Genomic DNA, 18,086 nt, shown 5'->3' on the forward strand with positions numbered 1-18,086 from the left:
CGCCTTCCTTTCGGGTTTGTGCTCTCTGGCCATTTGAATGGCTGGACCACGATGACATCACTTCCGCACATGAGATGGGAGTCATCACTGTGGCGCAATGCTCTGCACATGTGCATTTGGTGTCAACTATTTACACAGTTAGCTGTTGTCACACATTGAGGAGATACTCACTGTACCTACAGGTAACACTTACTACGTATATAGCTACAATTTTAATTCAAGAGTTTACTAGTGCTGCGACCGATTGCCCACCGCACTAAAGTCAATAAACAGCTACAGTGCAGTCGTCTAGTTCTGGGAGGGCGACTACAGACATCTTCCAGAACCCCACACATCGGGCGTGCTCCGTAATTGCTGTGTTCTTTGGACACAGCTGATCACGGACCAAAATAAAGGGTCAATCACAGCTGTGTCCAATCACAGCTGATCACATGTAAACAAATGCTGATAAGGCATTGCCTTACCTCACACACGGTCACTGTGTGAGGAAAGGGAAGCCGTCCTAAATATCAGTGCAGCCCCATTAATGCCCACCAGTACAGCATATCAGTGCAATCTCATCAGTGCAGCCTCATTAGCACACATCAGTGCAACCTATCAGCTCCCATCAGTGCAGCCTCATCTGTGCAGCCTATCAGCGCCCATCATTGCATCCTCATCAGCACACCATCAGTGCAGCCTCATCAGCGCACATCAATGCTACCTCATCAGCACACATCAGTGTAGCCTCATCATTGCAGCCTCATCAGCACCCATCAGTGCAGCCTCATGAGCTTTCATCAGTGCAGCCTCATCAGCGCACATCAATGCAACCTCATCAGCACCCATCAGTGCAACGTCATGAGCTTTCATCAGTGCAGCCTCATCAGCCCCCAACAGTGCAGCCTCATCAGCCCCCAACAGTGCAGCCTCATCAGCGCATATCAATGCAACCTCATCAGCTTCCATCAGTGCAGCCTCATCAGCACACATCAGTGTAGCCTCATCATTGCAGCCTCATCAGCCCCCATCAGTGCAGCCTCATCAGTACACATCAGTGCAGCCTTATCAGTACTCATCAGTGCAGCCTCATCAGCCCCCAACAGTGTAGCCTCATCAGCGCACATCAGTGCAGCCTCATCAGCCCCCATCAGTACAGCCACATCAGCCCCCATCAGTACAGCCACATCAACCCCATCAGTGCAGCCTATCAGTACACATCAGTGCATCCTCATCAGCCCGAGGGGTTGACTGACAATTTGGAAACTCGGGCACTGCTCGAGGGCCCGGGGTCAGTAGGGGGCCCCATGAGATGCCCCTGGTACCTTTTTCATAGGTTTTTTTGAGTTTGGGCAAGGACACAGGGGCCCCATGATCCCCTATTGCCCGGAGGCCCCATGAGTTGTCAGTCCACCCCTGATCAGCCCCCATCAGTGCATCCTCATCAGCACACATCAGTGAAGCTGAAAAATTATTTGCAAAATGTTATAACAGAAACAAATAAAAACATTTTTGTTTTCAAAATGTTTAGTCTTTTTTTAGTTTGTTTAGCAAACATTTAAAACCTCAGTGGTGATTAAATACCACCAAAAACCCCCCTAGCAGTCTAAAATAAAAAACTGATAAAAATGTCACATGGGTACAATGTTGTATGAGCGCGCAATTGTCAAAGTGCGATTGCGCTGAACGTTAAAGATCGTCCTGGGCAGGAAGGGGGTGCCAGTTCTCGGTATTGAAGTGGATAAAATATCTCAGAATTATCACATATTTCTCCTTGTCCCCGATGCTCTTCCGTAGCTTTGATCACATTAATGTAAATTAAAAAACCCATAAAAAGAACATCTGCAAGCCTCCAGTGGAAATTCCCCTTTTTTAAATGAATCAATCTCATGTGATCGGTAACATTTCCCAACCACACTACTTCCCTATGTAGATCCAGCCCTTTTGCTGTGTGTGTCTGCCTCTAGTCCACCCCCTGCTCCTACAGTCCTCACACAACCTTCCCCCAGTCCCCTGCCCTCCCCCAGCACTACAATCAGCAGGACACCAGCACACAGGAAGTCATCTGTGCAAACTCCTGAGCCAGCCTGGCTGTGCTGCTCCCTGGGTCAGGTAGGTCTTTGTTTTGTCCTGCTGCCCACCATAGATGTGAATTTCCTATATAGTGTGAATATAGGGGAAGTTCCCCCTTAGCCCTGCTCCATGTGACTGCAAGCCTTGGCTGATGCCGGCGGTTGTAGGCAGCCATTCACATGTGAACAGTCGCAGGCTTTCAGCTGCTTGCTTGCTACGGGTTCAGGCCTGGGAGAGATCAGCTGAGTTGGGAAGTAATCTGCATGGAGGCCGGCCGGTAGTTTTCTATCATCTGTGTATCCACTTTGTCTTTAGTTTTGGGGGGTAGAGGGAAGGTTTTGTCTTCGTACACGCTGGCCGCTTGTCCCATGTCGGTGTCACCAACCTACCAGACTGAAATTCACCGACACCACCCCCAACATTCACTGGCAAAGCCAAGAGCCGGGTCCTGGCATTTCCAATAGTTACACAATTACAGATTTAGGTTCAAATTTAAGGATTTAAGCTACATTGGTAATCAATGCCTGTCATAGTGCAGACTATCCCTCCTCTTTGGGGTCCCCCGTGCGGACTATCTACCCCTCCTCTTTGGGGTCCCCCGTGCGGACTATCTACCCCTCCTCTTTGGGGTCCCCCGTGTGGACTATCTACCCCTCCTCTTTGGGTTCCCAGTTAGGGTTGCCACCTCATCCCTTTAAAACCAAACACATATTAATGACACAGATTCTGGGGCTAATTTAATGCAGATAAGGCACTAAGTGAGTGTAATGACCACCTTAATCAGCCCCAGAACCTGTGTCATTATTATGTGTTTGGTTTTAAAGGGATGAGGTGGCAGCCCTATTTCCAGTGCAGACTGTTCCTCCTCTTTGGGGGTCCCCATGCAGACTGTTCCTCCTCTTTGGGGGTCCCCGTGCAGTCTGTTCCTCCTCTTTGGGGTTCCCACCTCATCCCTTTAAAATCAAACACATTAATGACACAGGTTTCGAGGCTAAGGGTGGCCATACACTATACCATTTTCTTACAATTTTCTTTAAATTTACCTTCAGCTATGTAATGCAAGGGCCCACCTAATAGGATACAATTGAAAGTGTTGTTTAGGTTTGACCTCATATTATATGTTTTTTGGTAAATCTAAAGCAAAATTCTCAAGCACATTGTGTAACGCATGACCAGCCTTAGTTAATGCAGATAAGGCACTAAGTGAGTGTAATTACCACAGTAATCAGCCACAGAACCTGTGTCATTAATATGTGTTCAGTTTTAAAGGGATAAGTTGGCAACTGTATTCCCAGTGCAGACTATCTCTCCTCTTTGGGGGTCCATATGCAGACTATCCCTCCTCTATGGGGGTTCATATGCAGACTATCCCTTCTCTTTGGGGGTCCAGTTACAGACTATCCCTTCTTTTTAGGGGTCCAGTTACAGACTATCCCTTCTCTTTGGGGGTCCAGTTACAGACTATCCCTTCTCTTTGGGGGTCCAGTTACAGACTATCCCTTCTCTTTGGGGGTCCAGTTACAGACTATCCCTTCTCTTTGGGGGTCCAGTTACAGACTATCCCTTCTCTTTGGGGGTCCAGTTACAGACTATCCCTTCTCTTTGGGGGTCCAGTTACAGACTATCCCTCCTCTTTGGGGGTCCAGTTACAGACTATCCCTCCTCTTTGGGGGTCCAGTTACAGACTATCCCTCCTCTTTGGGGGTCCAGTTACAGACTATCCCTCCTCTTTGGGGGTCCAGTTACAGACTATCCCTCCTCTTTGGGGGTCCAGTTACAGACTATCCCTCCTCTTTGGGGGTCCAGTTACAGACTATCCCTCCTCTTTGGGGGTCCAGTTACAGACTATCCCTCCTCTTTGGGGGTCCAGTTACAGACTATCCCTCCTCTTTGGGGGTCCAGTTACAGACTATCCCTCCTCTTTGGGGGTCCAGTTACAGACTATCCCTCCTCTTTGGGGGTCCAGTTACAGACTATCCCTCCTCTTTGGGGGTCCAGTTACAGACTATCCCTCCTCTTTGGGGGGGGTCCAGTTACAGACTATCCCTCCTCTTTGGGGGGGGTCCAGTTACAGACTATCCCTCCTCTTTGGGGGGGGGTCCAGTTACAGACTATCCCTCCTCTTTGGGGGGGGTCCAGTTACAGACTATCCCTCCTCTTTGGGGGGGGGGTCCAGTTACAGACTATCCCTCCTCTTTGGGGGTCCAATTACAGACTATCCCTCCTCTTTGGGGGTCCAGTTACAGACTATCCCTCCTCTTTGGGGGTCCAGTTACAGACTATCCCTCCTCTTTGGGGGTCCAGTTACAGACTATCCCTCCTCTTTGGGGGTCCAGTTACAGACTATCCCTCCTCTTTGGGGGTCCAGTTACAGACTATCCCTCCTCTTTGGGGGTCCAGTTACAGACTATCCCTCCTCTTTGGGGGTCCAGTTACAGACTATCCCTCCTCTTTGGGGGTCCAGTTACAGACTATCCCTCCTCTTTGGGGGTCCAGTTACAGACTATCCCTCCTCTTTGGGGGTCCAGTTACAGACTATCCCTCCTCTTTGGGGGTCCAGTTACAGACTATCCCTCCTCTTTGGGGGGGTCCTTGTGCAGGCTATCCCTCCTCTTTGGGGGGGTCCTTGTGCAGGCTATCCCTCCTCTTTGGGGGGGGGGTCCTTGTGCAGGCTATCCCTCCTCTTTGGGGGGGGTCCTTGTGCAGGCTATCCCTCCTCTTTGGGGGTCCAGTTACAGACTATCCCTCCTCTTTGGGGGTCCAGTTACAGACTATCCCTCCTCTTTGGGGGTCCAGTTACAGACTATCCCTCCTCTTTGGGGGTCCAGTTACAGACTATCCCTCCTCTTTGGGGGTCCAGTTACAGACTATCCCTCCTCTTTGGGGGTCCAGTTACAGACTATCCCTCCTCTTTGGGGGTCCAGTTACAGGCTATCCCTCCTCTTTGGGGGTCCAGTTACAGGCTATCCCTCCTCTTTGGGGGGGTCCTTGTGCAGGCTATCACTCCTCTTTGGGGGGGGTCCCCGTGCAGGCTATCACTCCTCTTTGGGGGGGGTCCCCGTGCAGGCTATCACTCCTCTTTGGGGGGGGTCCCCGTGCAGGCTATCACTCCTCTTTGGGGGGGGTCCCCGTGCAGGCTATCACTCCTCTTTGGGGGGGGTCCCCGTGCAGGCTATCCCTCCTCTTTGGGGGGGTCCCCGTGCAGGCTATCCCTCCTCTTTGGGGGGGTCCCCGTGCAGGCTATCCCTCCTCTTTGGGGGGGTCCCCGTGCAGGCTATCCCTCCTCTTTGGGGGGGGGGTCCCCGTGCAGGCAATTCCTCCTCTTTGGGGGGGGGTCCCCGTGCAGGCTATCCCTCCTCTTTGGGGGGGGGTCCCCGTGCAGGCTATCCCTCCTCTTTGGGGGGGTCCCCGTGCAGGCAATTCCTCCTCTTTGGGGGGGTCCCCGTGCAGGCAATTCCTCCTCTTTGGGGGGGTCCCCGTGCAGGCAATTCCTCCTCTTTGGGGGGGGGGGGGTCCCCGTGCAGGCAATTCCTCCTCTTTGGGGGGGGGGGTCCCCGTGCAGGCAATTCCTCCTCTTTGGGGGGGGGGGTCCCCGTGCAGGCTATCCCTCCTCTTTGGGGGGGGGTCCCCGTGCAGGCTATCCCTCCTCTTTGGGGGGGGGGGTCCCCGTGCAGGCTATCCCTCCTCTTTGGGGGGGGGGTCCCCGTGCAGGCTATCCCTCCTCTTTGGGGGGGGGGTCCCCGTGCAGGCTATCCCTCCTCTTTGGGGGGGGGTCCCCGTGCAGGCTATCCCTCCTCTTTGGGGGGGGGGTCCCCGTGCAGGCTATCCCTCCTCTTTGGGGGGGGGGTCCCCGTGCAGGCTATCCCTCCTCTTTGGGGGGGTCCCCGTGCAGGCTATCCCTCCTCTTTGGGGGGGGGGTCCCCGTGCAGGCAATTCCTCCTCTTTGGGGGGGGGTCCCCGTGCAGGCTATCCCTCCTCTTTGGGGGGGTCCCCATGCAGGCTATCCCTCCTCTTTGGGGGGGTCCCCGTGCAGGCAATTCCTCCTCTTTGGGGGGGGGGGGGTCCCCGTGCAGGCAATTCCTCCTCTTTGGGGGGGGGGTCCCCGTGCAGGCAATTCCTCCTCTTTGGGGGGGGGGTCCCCGTGCAGGCTATCCCTCCTCTTTGGGGGGGGGGTCCCCGTGCAGGCTATCCCTCCTCTTTGGGGGGGGGGTCCCCGTGCAGGCTATCCCTCCTCTTTGGGGGGGGGTCCCCGTGCAGGCTATCCCTCCTCTTTGGGGGGGGGGGTCCCCGTGCAGGCTATCCCTCCTCTTTGGGGGGGGGTCCCCGTGCAGGCTATCCCTCCTCTTTGGGGTCCCAGTGCTACTGTAGACCATCCCTCCCATGTGCCTGTCATGCTACAGACTATCCCTCCTCTTTTGGGTCACTGTACTACTGTCCCTCTCATGCAGGGCTGTGGATAAAGGGGTACCGCCAGTCCTCCTGTGGGGGGCCCAGGCAGCTGGATGAATCGGATGTGGCCAGGGAGGATGGCACAACGTAGGGGTTGCATTTCTTATTATTTTTATACAGGACTTCTATAGTGCCAACAGTTTGCGCAGCACTTTACAATATAAAGGGAGACAGTGTGGCTACAATACAATAAAATACAAGAGGGCCCTTGCTCATAAGAGTTTACATTCTAATAGGGTGGGGCAAGTGGTACAAAAGGTTATAACTGTGGGGGGTGAGCTGATGGAAGTGAGAAATGTCAATTCAGAGGCATGATAGCCTTCCATGAAGAGATGAGTTTTCAGGGATTGTTTAAAAGCAGCCAGAGTAGGGGATAGCCAGGGAGATTGAGGTAGAGAGCTCCACAGGATGGGAGAAGCTCTGGCACGTACTGGAGTCGATCCCCTGTATGGCTCTCTTTGCAGCGGCTAAAAGCTGGCTTCTTCGCCTCTCCCTTCTACTGGCTTTCAGCTGCTGCAGAGAGAGCTGTAAAGGGGATCAGTTCCAGTAAATTGCCCCCCCAGTTCCAATAATCGCCGCACCTATCATCCTCCCTGTGCACCATACTTTTCGCCCTGTTGCCCAGGCCTCTCTGTATGCCCCCATCCCCACAGGGCTTCCAGCTTTTCTCCATTTCTTTCCATCAGTAGCTGCAAGCACACAATAGGATCCTTCAGGATGGAGAGTGGGAGAAGGATCCTGTAAATATGTCACATTTACCAGCCCTTCCATTCCTGAATGAACACAATGAGTGATTGGTACTGAACACTCACTGTGTTCATTCATAACTAAAGCATAGTAAAGGGGAGGGGGTGCTTTCAGTTTGGCTGTAAGGGGCCCCATAGTTTCTAACAGCTGCCTTGCTCCCATATCCCTGTCATGATGCAGCCTGTCCCTCTGTCGGTCAGTGTGCCCCAGTAGGTAGGTACCTTCGAGGTTATACGCCTTGCAGCCCTCGTCCTTGAACCTCTTTATGAGCAATCCTAGCACGGACTCCCCGCCGGTGTTCTTGTTCCAATTGGCGCTGCCCTCGTAGAGGATGAGGGTGTCGGAGCAGCACCTCCGGATGAATGTGTCCCAGTCCTCGCCCTGGGTGAAGAGCGATCTGATGGGCAGAATGCCCTTCTTGAGATGGCGCAGCATGATGCCGGGGGTGGTCATGTTGATGGCGGCTTTGATGTAGGACGACTTGTACAGCTGTGGGGGTCTGCAGTCCATGAGCAGGAGATGCTCGTTGGCCAGCTGGAGCTGCTCGTTGAGCCAGGCCACTGATTTTCTGAGTACCATGTGTGCATACACGGGTCTAAGCTTGTCTGTCATTGAGGATGGGGCTTGGAGCGGGCCAGGAGCAGCGAATCAGGAGAGTGGGTGACCTACCTTCCTTCCTCAATGGAACCGCCTGGTGTAGATCTCGATGAATGGCATCTCCCCTTGCTCGGAACATACATTTGGGTGGCCTTGGCTCTGGCAGCTCCAGAACTGCGCATGCACAGTTCAGCTCCGAGCCATCACAGCCATTTTTCACTGGTACATTTTACCTATTACGGGCATTTACAGGCAGTAGAATAGTGCCCGTTTTTTACCGGCTGGCCGTAAAAATACGACAGTTGGCAACACTGTCCCATGCGTGTTGCACTACATTATTTTTCGGTGCCCGGGGGGCCAAGGTGCCAGCATTTGGACCTGCCGCTAGAACCCTGTTGAAATTTATGACTGGCTGAGATATGCAGCGGCAGGTCACTGCACAAAGTTCTACTTGTGCTCGGGGTCATATGCGTTCAGGGACGCATGCTTGGTACGCAGGAATTCAGGGCATTCATCACCGCATGCGTACAGCCTAAGGCTTCGTTTATACCAGCGATTTAGGGTCGGTGCAAATTGTAACAGTAGGAATCAAAGAACTCTGCTGCGGCTCGGTGGAGACGTGATCAGAAAAACAAATTATGTACGCATAGGTATCTTTACGCATTCATACCCAAGTATTTTACTGATCATTACGCAGGAACTGTTCTAGAAAATACATCAGTACATTTTTTGCGGCCATGTGAACGAAGCCTAAGCCCGTGATGATAGGCCACTGCGAATTGTAGCGGTATGAATGGGACATTCTTGCTGCGGCCCAGTTCACTGTAATGGCAGGTTTCCAATGGCTGCAGGTATTCACGGCTCTCTGCACAGCCAGCCATTACCTGTGGTGATTGCTGCTGGATGCACACAAAGTACATGCAGCAGCAAAACTCGCAGGCAATGGCGTTCCTAGGCAGGTGCGGGGGGTGCACGCCACACCAGGTGACACCTATCGCACGGGGTGACACTGGACCCGCTCTACGAAAAGGTAAGTTTTAAAGCAAGCTGATGATCCCCGCAGGATGGACCGGATCTGCAGATTGAGCATAATGGATCGGAGTCCGATCCATTATGCTCCCCAATCCACAGATCCGAAATGTATTGTAATTGTTCTGTCTCCCTTTATATTGTAAAGTGCTGCGCAAACTATCGGTGCTATATAAATCCTGTATAATAATTCTTGTTTTTATGATCATGTGCTTCTCCTCCTCTTTAGACTTAATTTACTTACAAACGTAAACGTATAAAGCGCATGTTCTTAGATGCAGACTTGGATTCTGTGTTAAGCAGGTCATGTGTACGCATGGCTCTGTTGAAAGCAATGCAGCTGCATTCAGATCCGTAATTAGAAATGACTTGTATATGCATTTTTTTTTTACGGCCGTGTGAATGAAGCTTTAAAGCAGTTGTAAAGGCTCAAGGTTTTTACCTTCATGCATTCTGTACATGAAGGTAAAAAATACCTGTGTGCAGCAGTGCCCCCAGCCCCTCAGTACTTACCTGAGCCTCATCGGGATCCAGCGATGTCCATGACAGCCTTGGCTATCCCGGGTCTCTGCCTCCTCATTGGCTGAGACAGCAAGTGGGAGCCATTGGCTCCCACTTGCTGTCAATTACAGCCAGTTAGCCAATGAGAAGAGAATGGGGAGGAGCCAAGACACGGCTCTGTGTGTGAATGGACACGGAGCAGCGGGTGCCCTCATAGCATAGCTTGCTGTGGGGGCACCCACTGCTCTGTGTGTCCATTCACACACACAGTCGTGGCTTGGCCCCTCCCCCACTCTCTCCTCATTGGCTAACTTACAGAAAGGAGGAGCCAGGAGAGCCTGCAGGGGACCCGAGAAGAGGAGGTTCCGGGCTGCTCTGTGCAAAACCACTGCACACAGCAGGTATAACATATGTTATTTAAAAAAAAAAAATTAACCTTTTAGTATGGCTTTAATCAAGAGTGGGTAAAGGTGCAGGGTCCAGCCATGTACTTTATCCTATCATAGAGTCTGGCTGGATGCTGCACCTGTACCTCCCAGGCGCCTGAAAATGTCAAGATTTTGACACACATGGGCAAAACGGCATGTAGTCTTAGAGGCTAAGTTCAACTTTTAAGAAAAAAAAATGCATTTTTTGTTTATTTTACAGGAGCCTGCACATCATTGCAACCACGATCAGTAGATTGGGATTACAATGTCAGGCTTCTACAGACACTGCAAGCATTCATAGGTCTCTACAGAGCCCTGCAACAGTTGAGCTGACTTTACCTTTGACAGAGATGGAACCCCTACCTGCTGTTATGGGGTGGGGGAGATGCTTAGGAACATGTAAATATCGGTGTAACAGCTTCCTAAAAGTGAACTTTAGCTTTTAAAGCCCAACTTCGGGAAAACGAAAAGTCCTCCCTTGCAGTAGGACTGCGTCTGGGAGTGGAATGTCCCTCACGTTCCAATGTAGGGCTATGGGCCCTGCACTGGTCTTGACCTTAGACCGCCGGAGTACAGGGAAGAAGAGACTGCAGGGATTGGTCTAGCAGTGCGTAGGAGCGTCTGATCAGGTAAGTAAAACTCCATTACCAGTTCCCGAGATAGAAACAAGCAGTTAATCTTTGCAGTTCAAGTACAGCCCCACTGCAAGGGAGGACTTTTAGGGCTGGTTCACACCAGGCTCTGGGCAGAGGCTAGGCCAGAAAATGTGCACGTCATGTGCAATTACCACCTATACCATTTATTCCTTTGGGCCTGACAAAGCGTATTATCGCAACAACTTTGACACCAGTACTAAGTTTGCAGTCAGGATTTCATACCATTCTCATGCTCCTGTAACCTCTGTTCCTATTTGGTCCTTGCTCCTGTAACCTCTGATTTATTTTTGCAGACAACAAGATGGGTTCCCTTTTCAGAGGGGAGGAGATGTGTTTGGCTCAGCTGTTTCTGCAGTCGGGCTGTGAATATCAGTGTGTCAGTGAGCTGGGAGAACATGGACTGGTGGAATTCAGAGATGTAAGTACATTTGTGATGTGTTTCTAAAGAAAATAGGTGTCATTGATCGGGGGTTATTTTAGCGTGTACTTGAGGGTTTACAGCATCAAAACCACAATCTTCCCGTCAACTGATTAATTTGGCCAAAAACATGCTGTTGATGGGGGGAGGGTGGCCACGCGCCGTTGATGGGGGGAGGGTGGCCACGCGCCGTTGATGGGGGGAGGGTGGCCACGCGCCGTTGATGGGGGGAGGGTGGCCACGCGCCGTTGATGGGGGGAGGGTGGCCACGCGCCGTTGATGGGGGGAGGGTGGCCACGCGCCGTTGATGGGGGGAGGGTGGCCACGCGCCGTTGATGGGGGAGGGTGGCCACGCGCCGTTGATGGGGGAGGGTGGCCACGCGCCGTTGATGGGGGAGGGTGGCCACGCGCCGTTGAGTGGGGGAGAGGCCACGCGCCGTTGAGTGGGAGGTGGGTGGCCACGCGCCGTTGACTCGTTGCCTTGATAGTATGATGTTTGGGAACAACAAGGCAATTGGACAGTGTGTCTGAACAGAAGACAAACAAGTGTGGTTATTTACCAACTATGCCAAGAAGCTTGGTGCAACTGACAGTTACAGTAAGTGTTAGGCCTTGTTCACTTGGGGCATATCAATGCGTACTCCATGTGAGGGCCATGATTATCCATACAGAGGTGCAAAGGTGTTCTGTGCAAGCAGCTCCATTGATGTCTGTTGAGACACAGGCTGCAGAGATATTACTCCAATTGCAGACAGTGTGAGTTTGGGGACATGCACTCTAATGGATGACACTTCTGTCCCCTGATGACAACAACGCTCATTTACCATACTGTACCTATAAAGGAGTAGCCTTGCCACCTTGGGACAGGAAGTATTAGGACTACAGAACACCTCCCCCCTCTTCTCTATAACATAGGGTAAGGTGTTTGGATGGACCACAGAGATGGCTGCTGAGGTTTAGGCAGAGGAGACACCATCCTTGGGTGCTTCAGTAGGTGGCACAAAAAGGCAGCCTTTCTGCTGCTGAAGTAGTTCATAGCTCATTAGTTAGAGGTGCACTTTTTGCCTTGGTAGTAAAGAATCTTGTTCCATCACTGGATAGCTGGGGTCAATGTAACTGAAAAGCATGCGGCATAGTGCAAAGTTATCAGCCCACAAGATTTCTGGCAGGATCAACTGGTATTTTTCACATTTATTGAACATCTAGTATATACAAAACAGACAGAACACTTTCAGTGGTATAATTTTGCTGAGTTGATTTTAGGCTTTACATGCATTTTGAAAGTCCTAAAGATTGTCTTATAAGTTCACTCAAAGAAAGATGGATTCTTCTGTCCAGTTCCTAATTATACTGTTTTTTTTTTTTCTTGTTTATTTTGTTTTTTTTTTAAATTCTGCAGCTCAACCAAAATGTTAACGCCTTTCAGCGTCGTTATGTCTCTGAGATTCGGCGTTGCGATGACATGGAGACAACCTTTGGTGAGTGTGGGGCCATTTCCTTCAGAACTGGGTTTCCTAAACTCTTTATGCCGAGCATCTAAATAGGAAAATTGTTAGCGTAACAAGGCTCCAGGGGAGAATTTTCTACCATAAGCAAGCCAAGATGTCTTCGCCCCTTTTACTAAAATACAGTAAACTGTGTGCAGCAGTTGCTGATTTGTGGGTTTGCCATTAGGATTTAATGGCATCCCCGTGCTTCTGCTAAAATTCATTGTGTTTCTCTGCAGGTCAGGAATGTATGAGAATTTGCACGTATTTCCACCCAGAGAGATGTGAACCTATCCTAAAAGTGTATATGAGCAGGTGTGAGATTGATTGATGTAGTGATGTAGAAAAGAGTATCAGTGTAGCCAGCAAGGCCCCCCCATCCCTGGAGAGTCGAGTGCTGCAGGAAGCCGCAAGTGTGTGTGTGTAGGCCTGAGTGACAAGCTCTTTGCCCAGACTACTTGTCTTGGTGAACAGTGAAAGGGTCACTCAAATTGAGATAATGTTTGAACAGATAATGGAGCTTTTACAGCCCCGAAGTGGACAACCAGGAAGAAGAAAACCTTGTGTTATGTCCTACGTGATGGTTAGAGACATTGCATGGGAATCCGTCTGTGCAAGAACTTCCCTTTTAATAAAAGGGGGCAATAAAGCCCTTAAAACACAAGTTTATACAGTACCGCTGGTGCTCGTCGGTTAGTCAGGAGCTCCACCATGAAACGCGTAGAGCACAATCTCAGCCCTATGTAAGCTCTGATTAGGATAGACTTGTAGCATGCACGTGGCTTCTTTTCTTTTCTCCTGGCAATAAAGAGAGTGAAGGGAAGATTGGAATAAGCTGCTTCAGGGCTGGTTAAAAGTATTTTGTCCCCCATTCACATAACAGCTGGAGCTGGAACATGAGTTTTGACTTGGATGGTGCTTGGAGGAGTCACAAAAATGCAGGCATTACCTAAATATATTAGTTTTGTGGTTCTTATTTTTTTCAGGGTACCTGGAACAGGAACTGCGCAAGGCTGGAATACAGCCAAAGGTTCTTTCAGGGTCTCCGCTGGCTCCTTCACCCAAAGATGCTCTGAATATTCAAGAAGAATCCGAGCAATTGGCAAAAGAGCTGAGGGAGGTGTCTGGGAACAGGTTCACACTACGTGAACGCCTACGAGAGCTGCGAGAGTACGCCAATATACTGCGAGAGAGTCAGAGATTCACAGGACCATTGGTGAGTTATGACATTCGGTGAAATAGTCAAGATTTAAACCCTAAAAATGTAGGATGTTACCAAACTGCTTAGGATTTGGCCAAATGGGATTAAAGTTGTTGCAGGTCATGGCCAGGTACAAAATGGAGCTTGATCATTGGTCACCAGGCCAACAGAGGACTATCCAATGCCCTGTGTTATCTGATTGTTGAATGTCCAGGATTTTGTGCATCCTATTGGATTCTGCACACCCGCTACCGTGCCCTGGTGAACTGGTAAAAAAATCACCTGTTTGTCCCAGAAAGTACACACACCAGTTGGGTTCAAATTTGGGATACAAAAGCTCCCACGTTTTCCAGCTCCAGTCTGAAGATAAGATATTCCTATAGTGATTAATTTTAGTTATGATTCCTGGAGATTCCCATAGGCCGGCTTCCACAACATATCTGAATTATGTTACTAAAATGTTAAAAAAAAAAAAAAAAAAAAAAGAAGCCACTGAGAAGTTCCTGTACATATGTTCAGCAGCATCCACATTCCCAAAGCTGGCCTAAATGCTTGGCCATTTTAAAGGGCAATGCCTTGGTATCTCTAGTAGTGTCAGAGCTTGCTTGCCCATTCCTGCCTCCTTTTTTGCCAGTGAGATAGCCCCTCATAGTGAAGGGCCAATGTGTAGATGTGGGAGGAAGCATGCAAGTTTTGACCCTTCCAGGAGTACTGTAGCTATGTGCATCAGAACAGTCCAGGATTCAGATGTTATGGCAGGGAGTTGAAGGCTGCTGCATGTATGCACATTTACCTTTAGGCACCTGCATTTATTTTTTCATCGAGTTTGCCTAATCATTTCATAGGAAGCTTTTTGTTTACAATTAAACAAAAGGAATGATTGCCACTACCGATAAAATCAACAGCTGTAAAGCTGGCCTTAAACTGGTAAAAATTTGGTCGGTTCAGCAAAAAAACGCTGAATTTCGATCAGTGTGTGGTCATCCTCACTTGACAGAAGCCAATTGTTTGATTGACTGATGTTAATGTTGAAGGGACATGTTGGAAAATTTTCCATAGATGTTGTCAGAATAAAATGTTCTGGCCGGGGGAAAAGGAGAGGATTCCTCCAACCACCTCATTTTTCTGGCTGGAGATACCAGGTGTGGCCAGCTTAAGCCTCTGTTTTTCTATAGAGTTACTTAACTTGCACCTACAAACACTGTATAACAAGATTGTGATGCAAATTACATAGACGATTTTGTGAATTCATTTTTCTAGCCAGAGTCTGAAACCTTTAGTGAGAGAGCTGACACTGATCCATTGATTGACCCTACAGTAAGCTCCAGGCAGGACCTCCGAGTCAGGTGAGTTGCTGCACACAATTGATAAACACTTTGATTTTTATCTTTAAAGCTCATGTCAAGACAAAATAAAAAAAAAAAAAAACAGAAAAAATAATACATCGCTGAAATACATGCAGATTTCCACATTTTAGAATTTCAAGTATCGAATTTTTTTTATACCTTGGACCAGTGTAACTATATTGGGTTGTCTCTTTGCTGGATTGTGCCTTCTCTGCTGGATTGGGCTGTATCGTTGCTAAATATATGGGGATGTTTCTGCTGGATTGGGCCGTGTATTTTCTGCATATATGGAGATGTCTCTATACTGGATTGGGCCGTCTCTTTGCTGAATTGGGCCCTCTTTGCTGAATATATGGGGCTGGCTCTTTGCTGGATTAGTCTGTCCCTTTACTAAATATATGTGGATGTCTGTGCTGGATTGGCCCGTGTCTGTGCTGGATTGGCCCGTGTCTGTGCTGGATTGGCCCGTGTCTGTGCTGACTATATGGGGCCAGTGTCTGTGCTGACTATATGGGGCCAGTGTCTGTGCTGACTATATGGGGCCAGTGTCTGTGCTGACTATATGGGGCCCGTGTCTGTGCTGACTATATGGGGCCCGTGTCTGTGCTGACTATATGGGGCCCGTGTCTGTGCTGACTATATGGGGCCCGTGTCTGTGCTGACTATATGGGGCTGCTTCTTTGCTGAATAAATGAGGCTGTCTCTATGCTGCTTTTTGGCCAGATTATAATTCCTTACAGTTAAATCTTAAAAGCACTGATGACTTGAAATACATTTTTAATTTTCATATATTAAGTTGTAATAGTGTTAAAACAAAAGTGAGTGTACTGAGGGAAGGTGGGACGACCAGTGGGCAGATTTGGTGGGACGGCCAGTGGGCAAACCCTGGGCAATGTTGGTGGTCAGACCTGTGGAGTGCCCAGGCCTAAAGCTGTGTAATGGGCCCTAACATTTCTGATGGCTGCCTGAGACACCATCGAACCCGGAAACTAGCCTGCCCAGCAGTGCCCTGCAGGGCACTGGGGCAGGCTGGATAGAAGAGATCCTGATGTGCTAGCCTGCTCAATGTCTACTGCTCTGTCCTGCTCCTGCTGTCACTCTGCAGAAGCATGATAGAGCACAGTGACAGGCTAGAGGGGGAGAGCAGTGCCAGTTGGCGGGACAGTAAGACATGGTGAAACCATGTTTTACAGCACCAGGTGACACCAACCCTAGTGATGCCACTGTCTCCCTCCCAACCCCTGCAAAGTGACAGCAACAAAATGAGAACCGAATGGAGAAGTTCCTCTAGCTTTCTGTCTCAATAGTAAGGGCAGGTTCTGCAAGATATATGTATATGTTTGTGTGATTTAAAAAAAAAAAAATATATATATATATATATATTTAATTTTTTTAAATTATCCCAAAAAATGTATTCCATTTTTAAAAATTATTTGCATAAAAATGAATCATGTAACAAAATGTGTATATTGTACAGCGGGGGTCAGCAACCTGAGGATCACAATCTACCTGTCACAACTGCGGGTGGGTGACGGGTAGATCACGAGCAGGTCCCCATGTTACTGACCCTGTTTTCCCTCACAGCTGCAGAGCGGGCAAGCTTACTCTCAACCACTACATAGCTAGAGTTCCATCCTGCGGAGCTCCCACCGGCTTCTTCCGCCAGCACTGTGACATCATTTCTGGCTCACAGCTTTGTCTTTTCTGGCCTTCGGGTGACCCCTTTCCCGGGACTCCCATTGGCTGCTGGAACTGCTTACAGCGGCATCTCCTCCGGGGGACACCTGCCGTATTATCACTGGTATCTCTGGAACCAGGTACTGTTTCGTTCCACCAGCACCAGAACATGCAGCTCTGCCATGGCAGTTTCCCTGCTCTGCATAGGGAAATTACTTTTGTGCCCTCCTGATCTCCCTGCACCGTGCCCTCCTGACCCCCCCCCCAGTACCATAAGCTCCTGACCCCCTGTGACAGCATGAGGAAAGTACTGGCGATAACCAGCAAGTGTATTTGTATAGTGGTCAGCTGGGATTTGGCACAGCTGATCTCATGGCAAAAGGCCACTGTGATTGGCCTTTTACCATATCATGTGATCAACTGTGTCCAAAGGACACCGCGATCACAGACCGTGCCGGGTGCATGCTGCGCGTTCTGGGAGGACATCTTTTGATGCCCTACGGTAATACTCAGAGATCACTGAGTGCTGGCGGCTGGGAATCACCAGCCGTGACCTGGTGATTGACAGCCGAGGCCACAAATGGCGGCGTGGGTAGGGCACGCACCCCCTACCTGGATCTGCAATATCATTCATATATATATATATATATATGTATATGTGATTTTACGCACCCGTGCCACCCGGTAGCAGTATTTCTGTTATAGGGCGGTGCAGAAGTGGTTAATGCTGAGCATTTTTTCAGACTTTTGAGCGTGTGTGGGGGGGGGTTGTTTTTTTTTTTTTTTTAACAGATTTGCAAATATTATAGGCGTTTTCTTTTCATGTAGGTGTTTTTGCTATGGTCGGTACAACCTTGTGTAGATGTGTCCTAGGCCCCAGACTTCAAGCATGTCGCTTCTGTACACACAAGTTCTGCACCTTTCCCCTGGATCTGGGGAGCAGTGTAGCTGTTGCACTGGGGCAGCAAGTTTCGTCCCACATCCTCCCAGACTCTGGTGGTCCTTGCCCGGCTCTTATAATGGGATTCCTGGGATCATAGAGTGAGAGGATCCCCAGATCAGCTGGGAGAGTTCCTGAGCGCGTTCTCGTGGAACACTTTCAGCTATGTGTGTCAGGTTTAGAAGGGCAGCTGGACTTCGTAGCGTGCTGTCATCACATCATTTGTAGTCCAGCCGTCCTTTCTCAGCTATTCCGTACTTCAGATACAGACTTCAACTCAGAAGTAGAGTCTGCAGAAGCCTCGGCATTGCACTCATGGTACTCTAACTGTGGTTGCAAGGCTTTCTAGGTGGGGCAGCACAGTGGCTAAATGGTTAGCACTTCCGCCTGGCAGCACTAGGGTCGCTGGTTCGAATCCCAACAACGGCACCACCTGCTTGGAGTTTGCATGTTCTCCCTGTGCCTGTGTGGGTTTCCTCCGGGTACTCCGGTTTCTTCCCACACTCCAAAGACATGCTGGTAGGTAAATTGGCCCTAGTATGTGTATGTATGAATGTG

The 18,086-nt window shown here is 49.8% G+C and overlaps 1 protein-coding gene across 2 annotated transcripts in view; it reads left to right on the forward strand.

The window, feature by feature from the left end:
* The first annotated feature begins 1,938 nt into the window (after positions 1 to 1,938).
* The window catches only part of TCIRG1 (T cell immune regulator 1, ATPase H+ transporting V0 subunit a3), a 66,349-nt gene continuing 50,201 nt past the window's right edge, over positions 1,939 to 18,086 (forward strand). Inside the window, exons 1-5 of one of the 2 annotated variants that reach the window (XR_016313627.1) lie at positions 1,939 to 2,091; positions 10,753 to 10,877; positions 12,277 to 12,355; positions 13,351 to 13,580; positions 14,826 to 14,911. Coding sequence is in view for 1 of the 2 variants with exons in the window: in XM_089683710.1 (XP_089539836.1) it covers positions 10,761 to 10,877; positions 12,277 to 12,355; positions 13,351 to 13,580; positions 14,826 to 14,911 (512 nt within the window). In the remaining variant the exon portion in view is untranslated. The remainder of the gene's footprint in view (positions 2,092 to 10,752; positions 10,878 to 12,276; positions 12,356 to 13,350; positions 13,581 to 14,825; positions 14,912 to 18,086) is intronic. The other variant, XM_089683710.1, reaches the window with a different exon arrangement.

The sequence above is a fragment of the Staurois parvus genome, unplaced genomic scaffold (genome assembly GCF_062004578.1).
Source record: "Staurois parvus isolate SC_StPar_1 unplaced genomic scaffold, SC_StPar_1.0 ptg000320l, whole genome shotgun sequence".
NCBI lineage: Eukaryota > Metazoa > Chordata > Amphibia > Anura > Ranidae > Staurois > Staurois parvus.